The sequence below is a fragment of the Heterocephalus glaber genome, unplaced genomic scaffold (assembly GCF_053883595.1).
Source record: "Heterocephalus glaber isolate CG9 unplaced genomic scaffold, H.glaber_assembly_v1.0 deba00001463, whole genome shotgun sequence".
NCBI classification, from domain to species: Eukaryota; Metazoa; Chordata; class Mammalia; order Rodentia; family Bathyergidae; genus Heterocephalus; species Heterocephalus glaber.
In genome coordinates, this window is record NW_028258310.1 from 4896939 (window position 1) to 4922911 (window position 25973).

Genomic DNA, 25973 nt, shown 5'->3' on the forward strand with positions numbered 1-25973 from the left:
AGTACAAAAACAAAAAGCCTAAAAGCAGTTGCAATTCACTCATTCTAGTGTAGTAATAAGGTTGATTGTTACCTGCTATCTGGCCCCAGAGATAAGGAGACAAATCTCGGTAGCATCAACAGAATGCCATTTCAGCTTACAGACAGAAGGGTATGGGAATGGTGTTAGCAGGATCCACAACAGATGGGCTACCTCACAGGATGTGGTCATAAAAAAAGGAATAAAACCATTGGTAATAGTTACCAAGGGATGGCAGGAAATGAATAACCTGATCTTCCTCTTCTGTTCTGATTTACTACCACTGATTTATTATCATAGTCAAAAGCTAGAAGACTGAGGCTGGGGTATAGCTCATTGGAAGACCATTTGCCTGTCATACACAAGTGTATGGGTTGATCCCCAGTACACGGGAACAAAGGAAGCCCAAATGAAACAGTCCTTAGAGGTTAACCCCAAAGGACACAATATAGGAGAGAAAAATATTGAAGGGGCAAACTGAGTCTGGCTATCATGCTTTCCAAAACATTCCATATGTGCTAAAGATAGAACTGGATTCTTTATCTTCCAAAAAGAAGCCAAATTAATTGCTCCACAGGCAAGAGCAAAGACAGGCATGGTGGCATATTCCTGTAATGCCAGCTACTTGGAGACTAAGGCAAAATTCAATATCAGCCTAACAACTTAGCAAGATCTTGTCTCAAAATAAAAATATATAAAAGACTAGAGATTTAGCTCAGCACTGCAGTACTTGCCTAGCGTGAACAAGGCTCTGGGTTGTTTTTTTTTTTAAAGGAAGTAAAAAAGATTAGGTCACTTTCTGAAGGTCACATAGATAATGGTATAGGACTCTAAAACATCTGAAATTTAATAAAAACAATTTTGAAGACAATAATTTAATTCATCTAATACATGTATAAACACACACACGCACCAATTACTGACTCAGCACACAGCCTAAAAACATACTAGTATGCATAAGAATACCATCACAGGAAGAAGAAATTCAATTTATCAAATTGAGGTTGGGGGGATTACTTAAATATTTGAAGAGGAAATCCATTTAGATAAATCATAACACATACTCAAATTCTAAATGGATTAAAGACTAAAATGTTAATACTACAAAATATTTATGAACTTTTCCAAGAAAAGCAAAGCTCTCTCAAATTTTTAAATCCAGAATCCTATCTTCAATCAATGTGGGGATAAAGTCTTTTCCTTTAGGTAGAAAAGGTTTTTGTTTTGTTTTTTCAAATTACTGTACCCCTACAACAATCACTGCTAAGAAATTTCTGCAGGATGTGCTCAAGAAAAAGAAGAGTATAAAGAAATAGGAAAACATAGGCTCTAGGAAAACAGAGGCTCTATTATAAACAGGGGGCAAAGAGAAGCCAAAGTTTGGCACTTGTGCTTCAGAATAGCTATCTCAAACCTTGCTGGCATCGTGGACTGGTTTCACGGAAGATAATTTTTTAACAGACTGGGAAGGGAAGGGTACAGTTTCAGGGTAGTTCAAGAGCATTACGTCTATCATGCACTTTATTCCTGTTATTATTCCATACATAATGTATAATGAAATAACTATACAATTCACAATAACGCACAATCAATAGGAGCCTGGGCTTGTTTTGCGGCAACTATATAGTCCCCTCTGAGGGTGATGGGAGGAAGTAACAACTGAAGTGTGCTGCTTATGTCCAGTCTACTCCATAATTTGTTTTTGTTGCTGTCACTGGAGAAAACCCTGCTTCACAAAGACAGGATGTTGAAAATTGAAGAAGACTTTTCAGAGCCTAAGTGGCAATCTCAGGATATTCTACCTTGACTTTAATCCAAAACAGGGAGATTTGAAGTTGTCTCCAAAACACTTTTAAGGCGAACGTCATTTGCAGTCTCAAGCCATTGATCCTTATCTAAGGACAGTCAATGGGTTTTGAATCTATTCCTTCCCAACTCAGAGGCCTTTTATGGTTGAGAAGTACCACTCAACTCTTGAAAGCTGAGACAGGCAACCATACACAGCTAGAAGAAAGGCCTTGACTCAGTCTCTTTCAAAATGTCCACTAATGTTTGATGCACATAAAAATTTCCAATGTTCATTCGTCACCCCTATAATTCCAGTCTGGCATTGAATGCAGCCACTTTGTCTGCTGACTTGAACACAGTTGTCATTCTCCCCTAAAGGAACAGATTGAGTTCATTAAACAGGTTGAACATGTCACACACTTAAGCAAGGTTTGGGACCCATTCAGTGCCACTGAAATGTCCTGCCAGTGGTGACTTTTTCTAGAAGCTCTGGAGTGGCTCTCATAACTTAAAAAATTCTCAGGCCAGTGATCTATCTTTAGAAAGCCACCTCACTTCTGTGTATAAGAAATGTGTATACTCTGTACCCACTTCCTCACAGAACAGTGACGCTGTAATTTAAGTAGGGCTCTTGGTATTTCCTTTTAAATGCAGTATTCTTTTTGTTGGTAATCTTTGAGTTTTCTGCTGTCTAATCATCAGGTCTTTTTCCCTTTTTGAAGAAGCTCTCCAGTGACTTTTTAAACTGATTTTGGCTAGAGTTAGCTGGTGGGCTTACCAAAACTGAGACAAGTGTGTAGTGTGGGAAAGAATCACATGGTATCGCATTAACATGTACAATTTTTGTTCTTGTGCATTAGTTAAAATAAAATTTAAAAAGAAATATGGACGTAAAAAGAACAGAAGAAAGGTTGGCTGCTTTGGTGAGTGGGAACGAATGGCAGGATAGAGCACCAGGGAATATGGAATATGAGCAGTGTTGTTTTTTTTTATAAGCATTGTAGCCCCACTTCAATATTTAACTAGCCCCATTTCAATATTTAACAGTATGCAAGTATTACTGAGTTTTAAAAATACACCTTAAAATTAATGCAATCTACAAGCTTGACTTGTAGTCCTGGATACTTGGGAGCCTGAGGCAGAAGGATCACTTGAGCCCAGGAGTTTGAGCTCAGCCCAGGCAACATAGCAAGACTCCCTTTCAAAAAGGAAAACCAAACCAAATAAAAAACAACACAGGGGAAAATATTTTAAAAGAACACAGAGGAAAATATTTGTAATCTAACTTTCTAAACTTAAGTTGGAAAAACTAAAAAGTCAATAGCAAGGATTTAGCTCAGTGGTTCTGTCACCTACCTTGCAAGCATGAGGACCTGAGTTCGATCCCTGGTACTAAAAAAAAAGTCAGTAGGTTTCACTACATGGGAAACCCAAAATTTCAGTGCATCAAAACAAATCAACAGTTTCTAGGACTGAGAAATAATGGCAGCCCCCTAATCCTTTCATACATCTTCAAGATTAAAAACAACACCACAAATTAAACCAAGCTTCAGTGGTTATGTGGAAAGGATGGTAAGTGTAGAGGGTAAAAATGGCAAAACAGGTAGGTGACCATTAAAAATGTCTCCAGAGATCAGACAAATAAAAAAGGGGAACCAGGACAAACAAGTGGACCAAGCCAGGTGCAAGACATCTGTGACCATAGGAAGTGAGGAGTCTCATCTAAAAATACTGAAATTAAAAACACTCCTAACTGACTTCTTGGTTTGTGACCTGGCAGAGTGAAGTTAACTGAATGGTCAGCAAGTACCTGGGGAAGAGCTAGGGGTGTAGCTCAGTGGTAGAATGTGTGCCGAGAATGCACAAGGCCCTGGGTTCCATCCCCAGTAATGCAAAGAACAAAAAGAAACAAACAAAAATTGCAGAAACAAGGGCAGAACAAGGGCACTGTGTAGTCTTGTGTCACCTAAACATTCCAAGGAGACAGAATGCCACAATGTTCCTTGGTTCCACAGCAAGAGAAATGAAGCTGAAGAGACGCCCTTGTGGAGAGAGGGGAATGAGAACATTACACATAGCATTCCAGTTTCCTTTGAGAAAATGGCCTCTTCTCCATTGTGTGAGGTCTTCATTGGGACCACCAGGAACCAAGTACTTCTATTTCCTGTAGAACCACAGAGCCTCTCTGTTACCTCCACCTGATTGGGTGCTCTGTCCAGGAACTGGAGAAGTACAAGATTCTATGATTACTAGGGCTTAGTGCACTGGCAAAGACAAGCACACTAACTATAGTTCAGTCCCTCACATGCACAAAAGAGGCTGGGCACTGTCAGCAATAGTGGCCAGAACCCAGAATTTAGAGGGAGGAGCTGCATAGTCATGCAATGTTCAATATAATCTCTAGCCAGCAGTACAAGATTCCTAGCACTGAGAACCAGGAAGGAAGCTCCCCACCTCCATCCCAGGGTCCTAGGGCAGAGAAGCTCAGCCGGTCCCAGCACCCAGAAGGAAGCTCCCCACCTCCATCCCAGGGTCCTAGGGCAGAGAAGGTGAGCTGGTCCCAGCACCCAGAAGGAAGCTCCCCCGCTGCCATCCCAGATTCCTAGGGCAGAGAAGGTGAGCTGGTCCCAGCACCCAGAAGGAAGCTCCCCCACTGCCATCCCAAGCTCCTAAGGCAGAGAAGGTGAGATGCATGGGCACCAGAAGCAACCCCCCCCTCCCCGCCGTAGAAATGAGAAAACACATAAGCAAGCCTCAGAAACAGAGTTCCAGATCACCTACAGCAACCCTAATGGGAAATGAGATGGAACAATCTGATACTCAACCACCTGGACTCTCTGAACTGGCAACAAAAGAGGATCTGGGAAAAATGAAATCAAAAATAATTACTCAGATAACAGCAAAGATTTTGCTCATGGTGCAAAACATGATTAATAAACCTAGAGAGGACACAGATAAAAAATAGAGGACCTGAGGAACATGATGGAATCCCAACATAGGAAACAAATGGAATCCAAAAAACAGATACAAACAGATTTCCAAGAGATTAAAAGCTCCATTGAAAGTCTGCGCAGCAGAATGAACCAATGTGAGGATAGAATTTCACATATAGAAGATAAGATTGCAATTAGTGACCAGGAAGAGAAAAATTGCTCTAAAATTGTAAGGGAACACGAGAAATGAATCCAGCAGCTGCTAGACGATGCAAAGAAGAATAACATAAGACTGATTGGAGTCAATGAAGAAAGAGGAGAGAGTACAGATGACATAAAAAAAACTGTTCACAGAAGTGATGGTAGAAAACTTGCCAAGCAGGGGAAAAGAACTTGACATACAGATAAGTGAGGCATATAGGACTCCAGCTAGCCTTAATCAAAAAAAATCTACACATAGGCATATAATAGTTAGGATTCCAGAAATCCAACAGAAGAACAAAATTCTACAAGCAGTGAGAGAAAAGAAACAAATCACATACAAAGGAAAGCCCATCAGAATCACAGCAGACTTCTCAATGCAAACCCTCAAGGCAAGAAGAGCTTGGAGTGATATATTTCAAGCCCTAGAGGAAAACAGCCTCCAACCCTGACTGATGTACCCCACAAAACTATCTTTCAAAATTGACGGAGAAATAAGATATTTTCATGATAAAGAGCGCCTCAGGAACTTCATGAGTACCAAACCGGCACTCCAAAAAATTTCAGACAAAACCCTAGGAAAAGACAATGAGGATCACAACCCCAGGAAACCCAGCAGAATGAATCCATTGGGTGTGACAAATTAAACACAAAGGGGGAGAATCCAACAAAAAGAAAAAGTCATGATAAATAAGGCTTTTAAAACTTTGAACTTCATCTCCCTAATGAGTGTATAATTCAATCTTATTATTGTACTGATTAGTATTTTTCTGATTCTAGAGTTGCACACCACTCCTTGTGCTATACTGGCTATTTATCATCTTCTTATGTCTACATTTTAATTGGGTTGTCTATTAATGAGCTGTAAGAGTTCTTTATATATTCTGGTCATAGGTTATATGCATTCTAAATATGGTCTGTTTAAGGACTTTTCATTTTACTGATGTCATTTAAAGTTCTAAATTTTGATGGAATCTCATTTATTTTTTTCTTTAATACATCATGTTTTTTGTGTCCTAGGTAGTTCTTGCCTACCCTGAATTCATAAATATTTTCCCTTACAATTTCTTCTCAAAGTTTTATACTTTTAGGCTTTCTTATTTAGGCTCATAGATCCCTTCAAGTTAATTTCATGTACGGAAATAAAGGGTTCATTTTTTATATATGGATACCAGGTGTTCTAGTGCCGTTAGCTGAAAACACTGTCTCTTCCTTGGCTCTTGAATTGAGTTTCTATTCTATAAAATGCTAATGTTAAATAATCTTTCAAAACTCAGTGGACCACATATGTGTGGTTCTATTTCTAGATTCTCTGTTTTATTCAAATGATCTATATATCTTTCCTTACACCAACACTGCCTTGATTACTGTAGCTTTAGAAGAAGTCTTAAAATTAGGTACTAAATGTCTTCCAACACTGTTTTTGTTTTTCTTCCTAACTTTTCTAGGTCCTTTGTACTCCTACATGACTTTTAAACTTCAATATCCAATTCTTCATTTATAGCAAGTATACATAGACCTGAATTTTTATATATACCTTGTGTTTTCTAATCCTGCTAAATTCAAGTACAAGTTCTAGGGGCTCCTAGAGATTTCTTAGTATTTTCTCTGTAGATAATCATTTTGTCTACATATAAAGATTTTACTTCTACCTTGCCAATCCTATCCTAATTGTGTCATTTTATTGCCAGATTATTTTGGTGAGGACTAGGTTTCAAAGTTTAATGGACAGGTAAAGAGGAGGCATATCTGCCCTTGTTCCCCACCTTAAGGAGAAAGCATGCTATCTTCTCCATTCATATAAGGCATTCTCGCTGGAAGTATGGAGTACATGTCTTTAATCTGTTGAGAAGTTTCTGTTCTACTTCTAGACTCCTGATAGCTATTACCATGAACAGCTGTGGAATTTAGTCCATTACTTTTTTTCCAACTAGTGACAGGATCATATGGCTTTTTCCTTTCCTCTGTTAAAATGATGACTTTTGGGGGTGGATCTTCCAATGCTGAACCAACACTGCCATCCCTATAACAAAACCACTTTCTACATACTGCCAGATCTGACTTCTAATAGTTTGTTTTGTTAAACAAATTTCTATCTATGTTCATACTTTTTTCTTCTATTATCTTTATCCAGTTTTAGGATTAGCACAATGTTGAGTTCTAAAATGAGGGGAGAAGTGTTCCTTCTTTTTTCTGCTTTAATTGTTTGATATAATTTATCAGTTAAAATGTTTATGAGCCTGCTGTTGTCATATAGGTAGGTTTTCAAGCTAGGAATATACTTTCTTTAATAGTTGCTATTCAAATTTTATATTTCCTCCAGAGTTAGTTTCATTAATTTGTCTTCCAAGGTACTTCTTAGAAGTTGTCAAATTTATTTCAAAAACGATTTTTGTAATATGCTTTCTATATCCTTTTAAATTCTGTAAAATCTGTGATAATGTCTCCTAGATCTTAATATTGTAATTTTAAAAATGTATAACTGATATTGTGTAACAGGAAGAAAAGGTCTAAAAGAGCATGGGAATTGTGAGGGGTGGGGGAGGGAAAAAAAGGGAAAGGAAAAAATATAAGAAAAAAATGGAAACAAGGTCTTTGCAAATAGGGAAGGGTGGAGGGGGTGTGAAGGGAGGGGAAGGGAAGGGGAAAAAAAAAAAAAGAACCAAGAGACTCATGTAATGGTACAAGATCCCAATGATGAATGTAACTATTTTATACTGAAAATGTACCAATAAACTTAATGGGAGGAAAAAAAAAGATTCCTAGCACCTTCAAATATATGGCAGGCTACATCTACAGGTGTATGTTTTTATTTTTGTGGTTAAAAAGATTAATAAGCAAAAGAACAAAAAGGTACAATTTAAAGGCAAAAAGTTTTAATAAATATTATGACCCAAAGTAAGTCCCTATTTTGTTAGATATGGGTTTTTTCTTGGTACCAGAAATCAAACTCGGGACCTTGCACATGCAAGGCAGGCACCAGAACCACTGAGCTAAATCCCCAGCCCTATTTTGCTAGATATGTGTACACAATGTCATGGTTCTAGCAGATGAACAGGAGGAAGGTGGAACCCCTCCTTAAATATCTAATTCAAGAGAAATCATAAGGGAAACATTTTTCAGTCAAAATGAATAGATTTATGAAATACATGTTTAACAATATGATGTGGTGGACTGGGGGTGTGTCTCAGTGGCTGTGTTTGCCTAACACATACAAGGCCCTGGGTTCAATGCCCAGTTTAAAGGAAAAAAAAAAAAAAAGATGTTTGAAAAACTGAATACAAGCATATATCTCAAAAATAACTTTGCACAACCTCACAAAATAAAAATGACTTATTAAACAATTCCTAGAAGTGTTTCAAACATAAAACAGGGTAAGAATATTTACACATTGATAAAAAAAGATTTTTATAATTAATGCCCAAATTCCATGTTTTTCTACTGCTTATTTTTAGGAGCACAACTCTCTCAATACCAGACGATCAAGTCCATACAAAACCTGAAAATATGGAGCAAAATGTGGCTTTCTGCAAGATTTCTTCATGAAATATTTTAAAGTTGTCCTCAGTTCAATAATGAGAGCAAATATATACATATGTGTGCTGGGGGTAGAAGGAGGCCTGGAAATGTAGGATTCCAAGTAATCAATTCTCCAACATCACTTTCCTTTGTGTTTAATTTTTATCAAGTTACACATTTTCTTGATTTAAAGAATCAAATAATTCAACAGCCTATCTCCCTATTTTAATAAGCCTATGCTGGTACCGCTTGCTTTAGCAATATTAGGCATTATTGATTTTGATTACAGAAAATGAAGAACTGTCTGCTTTTTACCTGCCCTCATCACTGATTTCTCCCTGCCACTGACATCTTGTCAACAGGTGTGTCACCAGTATTTGGCTCATATTCACCGCTGACCACAGAATGCCGAGATAAATGCTACTCACAGCTGCCCACACAACATTGTGAGTACCTCTCTTTCCCTACTGCATTGACTGTTGTTTACTTTTTCATTTGCTTATTTCTGTGTCTTAACCCCAAACTCTTTATGAATCGTACAAATCTCTACACATCCTGATGGCCTCTCCAAAGACCTCTGCCCTGGTGCGACCTGATAAGAGCTGAGGAGGTGGCAGCTGCTTCACAAGAGGGGAGTGCAGAGAGCCAGGAAGACAGAGGTCTTCGGCAGGATCAGTCCAAAGGCTGCTGTGCAGCCTCCCCTCTCAGTGGGGAGCCAGTCTCACAGCAAAGACAAAGGGACTTTTCACAAGTTCTCTGTGAGCACATGCTGCCACAGCAGAGCATGGGCTGAGCACAATTTCAGATGCAACTTCAGAAGCCTGACAGCTAAAGAAAACTACCCACAGGTTGCAAGAGACAGCCTGATGCCCTTTCAGTAGAACTCTGCCAGGCAGCTTCAGTTTCAAAGTCCTCGGCAGGTGGCAGGTTCTGGGACAAGAGTAAAATCCATGATTATTCTGTAAATCTCTTCTAAGTTGACAAAGCCATTGTAAGCAAGAGACGTAACTGGTGGTAAATACCCTTTGTCATTTTAAACATAGCAAGTCATTCCATCCCAATATTGGTCCCTGGCAAATAAGGGACACATCTTTCTTTCATTTACACTTTTCCAATACATTCCAGAGGAAGCTAATGTGAATCAATATTCAACACAGAATTCCTTACTTGCCTAGGGGCCACGCTTTATCTATTGCAAAGACTTCTACTTTTTCTCTATTCTATTCTATTCTATACATTCCTAAATTCCCGATATGGCATGTACTTTTTCTAAAGTGGCATCAACTTTAAAAAAAAAATTGGTGACAAAAACTCATCCAACCGATTTTTTACTAAATGTGGCTAGGTTGCGAACATTTTTATTTTTTTAAAAATTAAGTCTCTTGGGCCAGGGATTTAGCTCAGTGGTTCCGGCGCCTGCCTTGCAAGCGCAAGGTCCCGAGTTCAATCCCCGATACCAAAAAAAAAATTAGTCTCTTGATTTAGTCAGGGCTCGGAAGTCATAGGAGATTAGCCATTGTCATATTCAAAATGATACATTTATTCAAGGCAAAGCTTATTATTCTTGGTCTTCAGGGCAGCTGCACAAATGTCTGTAAGACATTAAGGAATGTCCAACTGAAACACACCTTTACTCAAACTTGATTCCTTGGGCCAGAGGAAGGTCCTTACTGTAGTTGATGGTACTGGAGGGGAAAAATGAACAAAATTAAATGATAGGACATGCATAAAATGAATACTTTCACACTGTTAAAATGTACAGAGCTGTTTATATTAACAAGCTATATGTTAGTGAAGAAAACAATGTAGGACATAAAAAATGTTAGTATGGATCCAGTTTTATAAAAGAAAAAAGAACCAGAAAAATTTGGAAGGCATATATTCATACATGTTATTCAAATTTTCTTTTGAGCAGGACACAAGAACTGTAACTTTATCTCTCTCAATGACCCGTACTGAATTATCAGGGGAAAGATAAATATTCCCATTTTAATAGAAAGAAAATATTTATAATTTAGAAAAACAGAAGCTTCCTATTAACTAGTCACCTAGGAGTCATCTGGTTTTGAGAGGAAAAGTGTCCCCACTATACAGTTCAGAAAAGCCATAGCTAAGTGTTTACCAGTCTAGTTCTCCATTATGCAAAAAAAGAGTGATGTGACAGATTTGAAAGAATGAGAAGCCCAAAAGAGCATGCTGTGTCCAGGATTCGATACACCTCAGCTAACGTCCCTCAGAAATTCCTGAGGTGCCAACGCTGGGGAACCTGCCCGGGTTACTGAATGGCAAGAAGCAGTGAGCTGGCCTCAGCCAGGTGCCAGTAGGCTCTTTGCTCAGTACCCTTTTCACATCACAGCACCACATGGAACTAACCCCACACTCTACGTTACTGAAAAAAACAAGTGTTCATCAAACTCCTCAGAAGCAACTTCCCCAGCAAATGAGCTAACCCACTCCCAAAGTCCTGCTCACTATTCTAAGCTGGTCTCCCCTCGCTTGCCAGCCTTTTTCTGCTTCCACAGACTGCAAGGGTGGAAACGACATTCAAGGAATGACAGGGACGGCTTCCTCCGTCTTCTCCTGCTGGCTGACCCCATGTGTCCTCCGCCAGATAGAAACCACCACCAAGATAGTCTCACAGCAGGGTGCTGGGCACTGGCTGATGCTGCACAAAATGGCTACAAAACTAATTCGGGCTAAGTATTATTTGAAATGTGAGGGGTCAGAAGTGTTTCAGATCTGGGGGGTTTGGAACATTTGCACAGACATCAGATATCCTGGGAATGGAACCCCAGTTTACCATGAAGCTCATTCCTGTTTCATATACACCCTACATACATAACCTGATGGTACTTTCACACTACATTTTCAGTTCACCGACATTCTGACTGTGATCTGTCACATGGTCAGTTGTGGGATTTCACATGTGGCATCATGTCGGAGCACAAATAATTCCAGATTTTGGAGCATTTTGGATTATGAATACTCAATATATAGTACAAAATGAATGCTTTGAGAGGAAACAGCTACCAAATGTTAGAAAAACTAAAATCAAGTAAAACTGCATGAAGGTAAAGCAGAAAGTACAAGAATTTAACAGCACATTTCCAGTAGCTTTAAGACCAGACCCACCTCCCAAAGCCATTTCTTACCAAGTAGATCTCCTCATGTACTGCTTCCAGGCATCACTGCCAGACTCCCTGCCACCACCAGTGTGCTTTTCTCCTCCTACAGAAACACAAAATAATCTCACATCTTTGTAGCAGTTTCTTCCTTTGTGAGCTTTTACTTGATATAACTGGATGAAGATACAAGACCAGAACTTCCCAACTACTTTATATTTAGCTCAATGTATTTCTTCTATGAACAAATAAAACACAAAAACCAAAAGCAAATTTAAAAAAAAGCAAAAAAAAATGTAAGGAATTAAGAAGAAATAGAAATATATTAGGAAACAGAAGAAACCCTTAAAATAAATGAATGCATACATATATTTATAAATTAAGGTATTGAACGGAAACATCTAGACAGTTGAAATATCTCATTTTTTATGTTTATTCTTTCTACTGTATACATATATACCTACTGAAAAATTTTAAGAGCTATTTTAATATCCTAAAAAGGCTCAAGAAGATAATGATTCCTTAAACAAGAAAAGGATACTATTTAAAAGCATGCCATCAAAATATAAGATATATAAGTCTTAAGGCTGTTTTTAATAATAGCAGGGGGGATTCAACAGAAAAAAAATTTAAGGAAATTTCCTACAAAGAAGACAAAAAGACTGAAGAGATAGAAAGCAGCAATGAACAGAAAATAAGATCAGTCAATCAACTCTTTGGTAACGGTCTCATTTATAAATATATGACTTCACTTGGTTTAAATTGTTTTTATGCAAACAGTATGGCTTATGTTCAACACCTACCTTCCTTCTGGGAATCTAGAATTTTGGTAAATGCTAGACTGAGGGTGCCTATGTGACCAATCCTAGTAAGAGCCTTCACCTACACTGCCAGAATCTGTAGGTGGAGGAACTAAGCACAACCTGTGTAACTCCACTGGGAGAAGACTCTTGCAAGTCTATGTCTCATTTTCCTGGGAAAATACAGGGAAAGGGAGAAGGGCTTAAGAAAATTAATCTAAAGGGTCAATATATAATGTCAATTTGTTAAGAGACAGCAGTTACATTGTTATTTAGAAAAACATGCAGTAAATTCAAAGATAAGTTTACTTTTTCCTTCTAATAAGAACAGTCTAAAAGTAGCCTCTGAGCAAGAAAGAGGAATAAAGTGTGGGCAAACTGCTTTTTCCATTGTAAGACTTTTGCAAAAGTCTAACAATTAAGTGCAAAAGTTTAAAGGAAGAACAGCCCATCAGACAGTGTAAGGCATGGAGTAGAAATCCACAGAAGGGACAAGTAGACTCCCATGAATTCAGGCAGCCACACGGAGGAGGGCAAGGGCAGGGTCCCAACTAGAAACAAGAGCCTCTGTCAAAATCTTACACTGAACCAGAATTGTAGTGTTTGGTCTAAATACATAACAGAATCCCACTAATTATATAAACTCTTACAGGTTTTATTACATGTTTGTTGCTGGCCATAGTGGTGAAACCTGTAATCCCATCACTCTGAGAAGCTGAAGCAAGACGATTTCTAGTGTGAGCCCAGCCTGAGCAACTTAACGAGACCCTGTCTCAAAATATAAAATAAACAAAGGGCTGGGGTTGTAGCTCAGTTCAAAGGCCCTTGATTCAATCTCCAGTACTACAAAAAACAAAACAAAAGAATGTTTGCTTTGCTTCTATATTTTTTTAAAAAGGGCAATTTGTTTTTACTATACTTTGGATTCTTTTTATTAAGTAAAAATGTCAGATTTTTGGAAAGAGTTTTTTTTTTTTTTTTTAAACAAAACACACTTATTACTAAGTTTAAGCACTAGTAGTTCATGGCTTATTATTAAGGAGGAGCAGGGCCCAGCAAAGAAAAACAACTTAGTATTTCATCTAATGAAAGACAATATATTTAAATTTACTAAGCCCATTTTGCAAATAAACACCAAAAAGTTTATGTGAAGTTTTCCAGCCCTGAAGCAGGAGTTCTAAATCATTTTTGGGTTTTAGATCTTCTGCCCAGAAGACAAATGCTACATTTCAGGGGTTCATATATCTTGGGTTACGGGATCCTTGGGTTAAGCTAACCTGCTGCTGTATCTGAGCAGAAAATGCAGGACTCTGGGCAGTAACTTCAGATGGAACATAAGCTCTTGTAAGCATGTTAGATCATGCAAGATTATTTGAGAATGTCACCCATGGTACCATTTCTACATCAAACTTCCCTAACAGCTCCTACTCCTTTTCCTTTCCCACTCCACACAAAGGAGGAGAAATCACTCTCTGCATACCAAATGCTCCTCCAATTTCAGCCCCGTTGGTGGGAATGTTGACGTTCACAACACCACAGTCTGATCCTTTAGGTCTGTGTGCAAAAGCAGAGGCACAGTGAGAGTAACGTATAGGAAATTAAAAACAAAATCAAACCTCAAATATTCAGACTCTCTGTGCCAAAAAATGAATTCTTTTTTTTAAAGTTCACTCACCACATAAATCAGACTTATATAAATGTTTAAAATCGAAGGGCCAGGGATTTAGCTCAGTGGTTCCATCGCCTGCCTCAAAAGCACAAGGTCCCGAGTTCAATCCCCGGTACAAAAAAAATAAATAAATAAATAAAATTGACAAAGCTATACCCAAGCCAGCGGAAGATTCTGCCCAAATCTTTGGTAAAGATGCTGCTCGAAAGTCCCTGTTTCACCTCATTATTCCATGCAAAGGCCTCTTCTTCATTCTAAAAGGACAGACATTGGGAGCTCTTAGATATTAGAAGTTCAAGCCAAAGTTCACTGATGTTAAACTCATTTTATGAGGTATACAAATAATTTTAGTGAACAAATGAAAAGCAACAGGCAACGTTTTACTAATTCTACGTTTCTTTTATAATGTAAATCATTTTTAAATCAGTAAAATTTTGGGAGGGGTTTCCTCTATCGTAATTCAAGAAATAAAAGATTAGCACATTCTTCCATTCAATTACTAAATACAATAGCTAATATTATTGGGTCTTTACCATGTACAACACACTGATCTATGCACATAATATGCACTTAGTTATTTAATCCCTACCCTGTGAAACAAGTTTTATACAATCACCAATTTACAGATTTGCCAATTAAGCCCAGAGAAGCTAAATAATTTGCTTAAAATCCCTCAGTCAAACACACTTGCACATTATAGAACTGCTAATAATGGCACATTCGATCTGGATCCAATCGCCTCAGTTACAAAATGACCCCTCAATATTTTTCCTGGTGAAGCCAGGGCTTACCTCAGGCTAGGGAGTTGTCTGTCTTCCTGTTAAACCCTTCACAACTTGCCCTTGATGTAGTCTATAACTACGTCCATAGATCACCTACACATCTTCTCATTTTGTCTCACACATACGAAGAACTTAGGCTATGGAAGTATCCAGTCCAAGTGTCAGGAGAAGCCAACTGGATGGCCCACACAGCTCAGACTAAGGTGACCCAGGAGATGAGTTGCACACACTCCATAAACCTTAACAGTACTGCCTCAGCCTCCCTGGCAACTAGCTTGGCATACTCTATAGTTTTAAAGTGTTCATCTTATATTTTACCTGAACCTCCAAATTTCTACTATTCAAAATGACTTTCTAAACCCTTCCTAAAGACTATCAACTGAAATTTAACAGATCTTCATATTTTCCTAGTCTTATCATTTATTTCAGTATTAGAATACAGAAACAGAATCCATTTTTACCTTGAATTTAATGATGTAGAGAATTGGCGCAAAAGTCTCTGTGTGTACAATGGGTGCATCGTGGGCAAGACCGGTCACAATTGTGGGTTCTACATAATTTCCAGGGCGATCCATAACCTTAAGCAGAGATGAAATAAAAAGAATGAAAGCATTCTGTTTTCTAGTATTTGGGGTCAAAGGACACCATCTTTACCTACACGTACAAGAAAAAAAAATAGTGGGTCAGGGATTTAGCTCAGTGGTTCTGCCGCCTGCCTTCCAAGCGCAAGGTCCTGAGTTCAATCCTCAGTACCAAAAAAAAAAACAAAACAAGAAAAATACAAACAGAATTTATAAATCCTTTCTCTAAAACAATATTCCATCTCAAATGAAAATTATCTCTTCCTCCCACTTATTCTAAGTTAGCCAAAAATAAATTTTAAAGGAGTTTGAAGAGAGGTATGTCATGTGTCACATAAAGAAAACACTGCTAAAAATGGTTATTTCGAAATTAGTTTTAAAATAAGTAATCTCTATTCATTGTGTTATAGATTGAATTGTGCCCTGCCCCAAATTCATATGCTGAAGCCTTGGTACTCCATGTGAGTACACTTGGAATAGACCTTTAAGGAGGCAATTAAAGTCATTGGTTGGGATCATCATGCTGGGGCCTTAATCCAATAGGACCAGGGTCCTTGTAAGAGGAAGGGACAGTAGAGATATCATCCCCATCTTGGAAAGGTCACGTGAGGATACAAGAGAGGGCTGTTGGCAAGCCAGAAGGCAACCAGAAACCAACCCTGCCAGCACTTTGACCTTGGACTTCAAGCCTTCAGAACTGTGAGAAAATATACTTCTGTTGTTTAAACTGCCTGAGCTGTGGTATTTCATTATGACAATCATAGTAGATTAATGCACACTGTACAAAACTAAAAACTCTAAGATAATATACTATAGGCACTCTCATAATAAATGCAACCAAATTCCTAGTTCGGCTCCTCTGAACATCTTCTCTCCCTTTCCTCCTACGAAATACTCTGATACCCACAGCAAGCAGGTACTCTATCCACTCTCCAATAAGCCTCTGAAATTCTGCTCTCTCCTGCTGAGCTGTATGTTTATCAAGAGTCACCTGTATTTACCCTCAATTGTGTGGATGGCAGCTGTAATTGTTACTATAATACCACTCTGCATTATATAACTTAAATATTACACAAAAAGAAGAGCTATTTCTATAAAAATTGGGTCAAATGCTTTCAAGAAACCAGAATACAAGAAAGGGGGGGAAAAATCCAAGCATAGTGGTGCACAACTATAATCTGAGCACTCTGGGAGACTGATGTAGATGGATCGAAAGTTCTAGTCCTGCCTGGGCAATTCAGCAATTTAACAATTTAGCAAGACCTTGCCTCAAAATAAAACATAAAAAAGGGCTAGGGATGTAGTTCAGTTCAAAGGCCCTAGGTTCAATCCCCAGGACCATCACCAAAAACAAAACAAAACAAAACAAACAATATACATGCATACACACCCCTGACAGTTACAAGTGTATATGTCAATGGTTAAGACTAGAGAGAAAGAACCTACCATCAGATTGTTTTGCAAGACTCAAGTCTCCTTGAATTTTAAATTAAGTGAAACAAAATTAAATACTTAATGAATGATAGGTACAGTTTTCACAGACAATACAACCAATTCTTATGATCTATGTAGAAAACACCTTGACTATACAACAAATGAATTGCAAGCTGGGCGCAGTGGCACACTTCTGTAATCTCAAGTGCCCAGGGTGCCAAGTTCAAAGCTAGCCTAGGTAACTTAGCAACCTGTCTCAAAATTTAAAAAATAAAAGTGGGGGCAGGGTGCCTGGATGTCATTTAGTACTCCCTGAATTCAATCCCCAGTACAATGGGGTGGGATCACAAAAGTAGTTCTATGTGTTAAATTAACATAAAATGTTTATGGTATTTTTGTGATTCCCTGCCTTAACTGTCTAAAGTAACCAATAAATATGGGTACTAATAGCTCTGAATACAGTCTTCCACTATGTCATGACAAGGTCTCTTTTCCATTAGAAAGCTCTGGGGACCCAACCCAAAAGCCACCATGATTCTGAATTTCTTGTGTGTCCTTCCAGAAACATTCCAGGGAAAACCCTGGTAAAAGACATTGGGAGAAGAAGGATGTGGAACAGGGACCCTTCACCAACTTGCCCAGAGCCCTGCTCGGGCTAAGGGAAGGGAGGTAAAGCAGCACTGTCCGTTACCTTGCCCCCATAGACCACGGTGCCTCCTCCTTTCTTTGCTTCTTCCACTGCTCCCAGAAACTTGCTCACTGACTGTTTGGTGTGGAGCGGCCCGTACAGCACATTAGCTGTGGAGGTAAAGGAATGCTCTTCATTTTGCTCTACACAGCATCACTTTAGCAGGACAACAGCTTTTTGAATGAACTGCTGGCTAACCCTTCCCATAGGCACTGCATTAAACATAGAGGACAACTAACTCATCAGCATGACCACTGTCCAAGAACATCAGTCTCCACGGCTGCTGTGTGATTTGGTGGGGAGAGACTGGTGCTACCCTGTGTGGCTGCTGCCAACTAAGAAACACAAAGGAAGAAGAAAGACTTAGGCAGGCTGTGTGATGAGGGCATTTTAGCAGTGCTGGCTGTGCAAAGGCCAGGTGAAGGGTATTTCCAGCAGAGAGAACAGCAGGTAAGAGCGGGAAGACTGGCAGCACTGAGAGAAGGCAGAGAAGGTGGAGCACAGGGAGCAAGGGGACAAGGGGTCACAGATCTGGTCAGAGGCAGGCGGTGAGGGAGCCAGATGTCAGATACGGGGACTTGGAAGCCTTGGGAAGCAGAAATCAAAAGAATCTATGCTTTTGTCTAACTGAGAGATCACTGGAGTGTTTTAAATAAGAGTGAATCATCTGATATATTTTTTTAAAAATCACTCTAGTTACCATGAAAGGCAGCTGTGGAAGCAGGAAAGTCAGTGAGGACATGTGCAGCCTTCCTAAGGGAGGACGGGGTGACCTGGACAGGGGTAACAGTGATGGAAAGAAAAGGTCAACTGTCATCCTGGCTACACCACATCTCCAGTCTCACCCAGCAGCAGAGCCCAAGCACCCGGAACCCTAACGTAGGACGTGTCACCCCTAAATGCCTCACAGCCTGTGTCATGGGCTCGCGGGCCTCCTCACTCTTTGGCCACCTGTCCGCATGGCAATGAAAGACCCCAGAACGTGGAAGAGCTGTCCAAAAGGAGTAACTCTGAAAACAAGATACTCACGCTCCAATGGGTTCCCAACACGGACCTGGGCATAGGCCTTTTTAAGTCTGTTTACAACTTCATCATGAATGCTTTCATGTAAAAACTAAGGGAAAGAAGAAACATTCACAGGAATAGCAGAATAAATGCATCACCTTTTAAAGAACGAATAATTTTCTTAATAGCATTAATAGTTCTTAACAGTTTTTGAAATACTGAAATCTCTGGAAATAAAAGCATGATTTTAATTATCTAATTTCTGTTAATATTAACTACATGAAGATAGTTAGTTCCCCAGATAGATGTTAAAATCACGTCAGTGAGATCACTGCTAGCATGGAATGGGAGAAAAGGTAGAGCCCCTGGTTGATCAACTACTGCTTGATTTGCTACGAGCATAACAGAGCAACAGGGCCACATAGTTGCAAGGCATATCCAGGAAGTATATTTTCCTAGCAGTATGTCTATGACATCTTTGCAAGAGACTTCATTAAAATGTGGTATCTTCACATGTGTAAATACCAAATAGTTTCTCTGGTGTGAGAAACTGAAAGTGTAAATAAGGACTAAATGTATAATAGGTAATGTGAAATAGGAAGAAAAGGGGCAAAGGGGAAGGAAGTGGGAGGGCTAGGGGAAAGGATAGAAGGGAATGGGATTAATATGAGAAAATGGAAAAATAGGATCAAAATCTTTGTAAATAGGGAGGACTGGAGGGGTTGAAAGGAGGGCTGGGCAAAGGTGAAAAATAAGAACCAAGAGAGATTAGGTAAAGGTGCAAATTTCCCATGATGAATGTCATTATATTGTATACCTAAAATGTATCAATGATTAGAATGACTAATCAATAATGTAAAATAGGAAGAAAAGGTCCAAAGGGGTAGGGGTAGTGGGAGGGGCAGGGGAAAGGAAAAAAGGGAAAGGAAAAAATGATGAGAAATGGAAAAAATGGAAATAAAGTCTTTGTAAATAGGGAAGGGTGGAGGGCGTGAAGGGAGGGCTAGGGATGGGGAAAAAATAAGAACCAAGATGCATTATATAAAGGTACAATTCCCAATGAGAAATGTAATTGTGTTGTATACCTACAATGTACCAATAAAAGAATTTAATACAAAAAAAAAAAAATGTGGTGTCTAGCCAGGTGTGTGGCAATGCCAACAAGTGTAGCACTCTGGGAGGCTGAGGCAGGAAGATCATGAACTTAAGCTCAGCTGGGGCAACTTAATGAGACCCCATCTCAAATTTAAAAGGGGGAGGGGCACTGGGGATATAGCTCAGTGCAGAGGCCCTAGATTCAATCCTCAGTACCTGGGAGGAAAAGAAAAGAGCAGATCATATCTAAAACACAGGACAATCTCAAGGGCTTGAGCAGACACACTCACCAGTCGCCTCGCAGTGGTGCACCTCTGACCAGCTGTCCCCACGGCGGCAAAGAGGGCTGATGGAACAACTAAGCTGAGGTCCGCATCCTCAAAAGCTTAGACAAGGACAAACACGTTCCTGTCAGTTTGGTGAAGTAGGCAGACATGGTATTTGCTAACTGTTGGGAAACGATGCCTTTAGAAAGTAAGAGAATGTCAAAACTATCAGACAGCAAGCATGACCCACTGCAGAGACGCCATGTTCACCGCGGGGAGAGGCAAGCTTCTATTTCCAGCAAATGTTATATGAGAATGACCATTACCCAAACACACAGTGAACTGAGGCTCTCATTCCGACCTTTCCACCTTTCATCTCTCCCAGCTCCGACACTGGTGTCTGCTCTGTGGGCTCTCTTCTAAGGCCCCCTCATTGCCTTTGTCAGCACTACTTGTTCTTACTGTCCATCCAGTGGCCCATGCTACCTCTCTGGGGCCACAGACAGTGTAAGAGGATAGCGTAACCCTCTGACTGTTGCCACCTAAGAACCCATGCTCTTTGGCAACCTCTGAGCATGGAAGTGCATCAGTCTACTCCCTGATGACACCCTAAGAAGCTTTTCCAAATCTTTGAAACTTTTGTGTGTGTGTATGTGTGGTGTTTGGAGACAAGGTCTCACCATGTAGTTTAGGCTGGTCTTGAACTCACTATGTAGCACAGGCTGCCCTCAAGCTGTCGGTGACCCTCCTGTCTCAGCCTCCTGATTGCTAGGATCACAGGGGTGCAATACTACCCCCAGCAGAACACCTCTGCTTTCTGCTACCGCCCCACACCTCACCCTCTACTTCATGGGAAAATCAAGGCCCTTGCAAGATCCCTCTGTTCCTCAGAACAGATTAGTGCCAAGTCACTTCAAATTCCTCTCTTTCACCTACTCCTCTTCCTCTTCTGCCCTCAAAGAAAAAAATTAACATAAACCTTACAAGGTTAACCCTCCTGTTTATATTATTTGTAGTTCCTGATATCTCACAAAAACTTACAGCCTCAGCTCCCCCTTAGGTCTTCAGTTTTCCCCGTAACGTAACTGTCCTCATAGTAACAGGACAAGAGTTTTTATGCATCTCCACCGCCTTTTAGTTGTGTTATTTCAACTTGTTAAGTCTCAGTTTCTTCTGTACAAGGGGGTAATAATGCCTGAGGGACTTGTGGATGGAAGTGAGGAGGTAAGGAACGCACTACACCCTGAGATGGGATTGCCAGGACCCAGTTGTCAGCTCTGACACTTGCCAGCCTGTTATTTCAGTGCCATCCTTTTAGATCTCAGAGTACAAACTTCAAATGAGATTAACAGTATCCATTCCATGGGGTTGTTGTGGGGATTAAATGAAATAATGTATATAAAACAGCAATACATTATTATCTGGCAGATACCCAAGGCTCACTAAAAGCTAAGTAAATCTTTTAATGAAGTCTCAAGCTCATCTGGAACAAACCCTTCACTGTGTATTTTTTAAATCTCTCTTGTCCACTACACATATTTAGGCATTTAAACATAACAGCAATGTAGAAGTTAGTAAATGTTCTTTTTTATCACAAAAGCTCTGCTTCTATTGAACCTTAACCTATTGATTTCCATTACATTATCCAGAAGTTAAGCTGAGAGACTATTTCCTTTCATCCCAAACTCAGATAATTGAAAAATATATATGTAAGTAATCAGGCCTACAGATAAATAACAAAAAATGCCTTAAGGAAGTGCTCCTTCCCAACATAGGAGCTCCTAATATTCCACTACAGATCAACTAATGTTCCTGAAATATAAAGAAATTGACAAGTCACATTAAGAGTTACTTAGTTATTCTAGAAAAACATTAAGTTTTCAGAAAACAAGACATGGAAAAACACAAAGAACTAATGCTACAGACAGTGGAAGGCTCATACACAGGATCTAGGCTCCAGGTAACATTTTCCAAACATGAATACTTTTCCTTCTTAGTCTTCTCTACCTTTAACCCAAACTTGTGTCCTGTTTGCTAAATAAAATTCCTAAACATGGGCATCAGGTTCCAGGCACACATAATATATAAAGCATGAGATCCTAAACAATTCCTACATGTTTAAGATGGATACTGATATTATGGTACAAGAGTCCAATGATGAATGTAACTGTATTTTATACCTAAAATGTACCAATAAACTTAATGGGGGAAAAAAAAAGATGGTTATTGATATCAAAACAACTAAAGGGGGCAGCCTTACCAATAATGGCATTGTTTCCTCCAAGCTCCAGCAAGCATTTCCCTTTAAAAAAAAAAACATCAATTTCTATTTCTGTATTTATTGTACATTGCTATACAGCCTCAAGTTACAGGTTATGCCAATTATTTTTTAATTTATTTTTTCCGGCTTATAAAGCAGCATGCTTTGTATCAGTCAAATTTCCTAAATTTGATAACCATACCATGGTGCTCTGAGAGCACACCTGTGTTCTCAGGAAGTATAAGGAAATACTTAACTGGCAGAAGGACAACATCCTCACTTCCTCCACAAACAGTTCAACAACAATGTGTACACCCTGTGTATATGCACACTGTGTGTGCATGAAGGCACACATGTGTGCATATACATTGCTAGTCTAAGAGAGGAAATCAACCAAACAGAGCAAAATGTAAGCAGTTGGTGAATCTGGTTAAGGGGTATAAAGAATCCCTCATGTTGATATTGTAACTTTTAAGTTTTAAATTAGGTAAAGAAAAAAACCTGTAAAACAGGCCATCCACTGTGGGAAAAAGCATGGCAATCCCCCCAAAATTAAACACAGTATTACATGACTAGAAATTCCATAGAAAGCAGAGACTTGAACAGCTATCTATACACCAATGTTCTTAATTTTATTTATAAAAGTCAAAAGACAGAAGCATCCCATGTTTCCATCCACCTTTGTATGGATAAAGAAAATGTGATATAGATAGATCGATAGATAGAAAGATAGATACAGACAGACAGACAGACAGATAGATATAGACAGACAGAATAACTTACTATGCAGCCTTAGCAAAGAAGTTCTATCACATGCTACATAAAACATGGATGAACCTTGAAGATATTATGCTAGGTATAATAAACCAATCATAAAAAGATAAACTACTGTTACTTTCTTGTAACATCTAAAGTAGTCAAAATCAGAGCAAGCAGAATAGCTGTTGCCAGGTAGCAGGGAGGAATTAGCACTTAACAGGTATACAGTTTCAGTCTTATAAGACGAAAAAGTTTGCAGCACAAGGTCCAGAGTTCAATCCCTGGTACAGAAAAAAAAAAAAAGACAAAAAAGTTAAAAGCTGAGGTTGTCACTCAATGCAAAGCTGCTGGCTTAGTCTGTGCCAAGCAAAGGATTGGGTTCAATTCCCAATATCAAAAACACAAAACAAAAAAGATGAAATCTGCTGGTAAGCATGCTGACATTGATAATGTAGAGCATCTTTTCTTGTATTTATTATTGTACACTTGAAAGGCCTATCCAAATCCATTGCCCATTTTTTTTTTTTGGTACCGGGGATCGAACTCGGGACCTTGTGCTTGTGAGGCAGGTGGCAGAACCACTGAGCTAAATCCCCAGCCCTAGTACTGTTAAGATACCAGTTCTTCCCAAGTGATCTCCCAGTTCAGTGCAACCGCTATCGAAATTGTAGCTACACCTGGTCCCACAGGCACATACCTGTGATCCCAGAGCTCTATGTGGCTGAGGCATGAGAACTGCAAGTTTAAGCCCAGTATGGGCAACTTAATGACTTAATGAGATCCTGTCTCAAAACTAAAAAATAAAAGGGCTGGAGATGTTGTTCAGTGTAAAGACCCTGGGTTCAATTCTCAATACCACAAAAAGAAAAAAAGCAAGAAAAAATTGGTCACGAAGAAGACTACATGAAACTATGATGATACAATCCTTCGATCCTTTTCAGTCATATATATGTATATGAATGACAGATGAGTGTAGATAACTATTCCATATTCTAAGTACTTTACTCAATAGTCTTTTTCTTTAATATGCTAAATAAGGCTGGAAGAATGCGAAAAATACTTTTTAAAAAATGTTTTAAATTTATTTTTGAGAAGGGTCTTGCTATGTTCAGGCTGGCCTTGAACTCACAGTGATCCTCCTGTCTCAGCCTCCCAAGTGCTGGAATTAAAGGCATATTATGCATCACCACACTCAGCTTGAAAAAGTTTTTTTTTATGATTCTACTATTTTCTACCAGAAAGAAAATATCTTTTTCCCAATTTAAATTTGGGACTCCCCTAATAATCAACTGCTAACAACTGTACCCTTTTCTTTCACTTGGACATTCAAATTAACAGAGCCAATGTCTCCATGGAAAAGGTCAAGAAGAAAAGAACTCAACTGATGCAACTGACATCCATACTTCTGAGAGAAGCAAAATCCTCATGAGCAAGCCACCACTTACCAAATCTCTCCTGCACCATCAGGGCCACCTGCTTTCCCACCTGGGTGCTCCCTGTGAAGGACAACAGGTTCACCTGCTCATCTCTGGCCATTGTTGTGCTGGAAGTAAACAAACAGAGTCACCTAAGCAGAGAAAACCAGCAAAGGCAGCACCTAAGGGGACCAGCAAGAAAGCCCTGACACAGGCCCTGGAAAAGGCCGTTAGTCAAGACCATGACTATGAGCAAGTCCATCTCAGGAGGGCGAGGAAGCTCTTCATGAAAATGAAATGCAACTGTCATAAGTAGAAGCCTATGGCTGAACAGGCTAACTGGCTCTGTGAGTGCTCTGTACACAGAAGTCCCTGACAGGAGGCAGCTAGCTAAGGGGAAAGTCTCTCCTACACTGAGAGTGTAACTGGACAGTACGATTCTAGTGTTTCCTTAATGAGCATTCCAGTTATTTTTCAGACTCATAATCTACTATATATTCCCTTTAAGAATTAAAAACCTAGGGTGGCTGTAGGAAAACACCCTACAGTGTTCTTCAACGAAGCTGATTTACAATATTACCTGGGTGACTGTACTTATAAACTTATTGGTTGGTCATGGTTTTGTTCCACCTCATGCCCACCTTGTAAATTTCCATTGGGTCTTATAGTTTTGTCCCACTTTGTACCCTCCTCACCACATGGCTTTGCTGTATAAAACATCTTTGAAAAGTGGGGTGGGTGGGCAACCCACTTTCCGGTCCCACTTCTATTTCTCTTAGGCAGAAGCTTTCTTTCTCCCAAAAAAAATTTTCCCACTCTTAAAAAAAAAAGAAGAAGAAGCTGATTTATAGAGGCTGTGCTAGGATTTCCAATTGCTCCTAAGGAATACAGATCAGCACTATCGATTTGAACCTCTTTGTTCATAGTTCAGTGCTTCAAAGGTTCAATGTGAGCTGAGCAGGGCAGTCACAGAATCAATCTAACACAGGGATGAACAAGCTGCTTAAATTATCCAAGTAGGTTTCCCAGGTTCAACCTGCAAAAATGAGTATCGATACTCAAGGTGGCTGTTGCTTAATGCATTCCTGGATACACTACTGAGCTTTTCCAAGCCAGGATACAATACTCATGTTTTAAGTGACATTTAGACAATGCTTCATCATATACTACATATCTGGGCTTTGTGTTTTCTAATTCTCATCTATAGTAACCAAGGATAACTCATTATTTCAAGTACAGCAGAATGGTAGCAGTGTTGGAGAAAGATTAACACTACAGCCATGCCAGGATGGGTTAGAAGACTCAACTCCTAGAAAACCTCACCTAAAGTCTAAGTTGGTAAAAACAACCTCAGCTTTATCACAGTTCAGAGCACCCAGAGCCCAGCTTAAAGAGGTTGTGACACAGAATCCAGACACAGAAGGCAATGTATTATGTGGCTCCATGTATATGAAATATCCAAATAAGCATTTCTATAGAAACAGAAAGCTCATTAATAGTTGTCAGGGGATAGAGGTGGAGGGGAGTGGAAGTGACTGCTAATAGCTATGGGGGTTGTGATCAAAACGGTCTGGAAAAAAAAATAGCAGAGGTGGTTGCATAACAATGAATATTATAAAATCATTAAATTGGGGCTGA

General features: G+C 39.3%; 1 protein-coding gene across 3 annotated transcripts in view; it reads right to left on the reverse strand.

Annotated features, from left to right (window-relative positions):
- Window positions 1-9975: 9975 nt before the first annotated feature.
- Aldh7a1 (aldehyde dehydrogenase 7 family member A1) overlaps window positions 9976-25973 on the reverse strand; it is a 50705-nt gene continuing 34707 nt past the window's right edge. For 2 of the 3 annotated variants that reach the window (XM_004854459.3, XM_004854458.3), the window contains 10 exons: window positions 24366-24463; window positions 22162-22203; window positions 19926-20020; window positions 18565-18649; window positions 17539-17645; window positions 15294-15410; window positions 14207-14304; window positions 13862-13935; window positions 11612-11687; window positions 9976-10144 (listed from right to left, as the gene is read on the reverse strand). In XM_004854459.3, the coding sequence (XP_004854516.1) occupies window positions 10090-10144; window positions 11612-11687; window positions 13862-13935; window positions 14207-14304; window positions 15294-15410; window positions 17539-17645; window positions 18565-18649; window positions 19926-20020; window positions 22162-22203; window positions 24366-24463 (847 nt within the window). In that variant the 3' untranslated portion in view covers window positions 9976-10089. The remainder of the gene's footprint in view (window positions 10145-11611; window positions 11688-13861; window positions 13936-14206; window positions 14305-15293; window positions 15411-17538; window positions 17646-18564; window positions 18650-19925; window positions 20021-22161; window positions 22204-24365; window positions 24464-25973) is intronic. The other variant, XM_021266254.2, reaches the window with a different exon arrangement.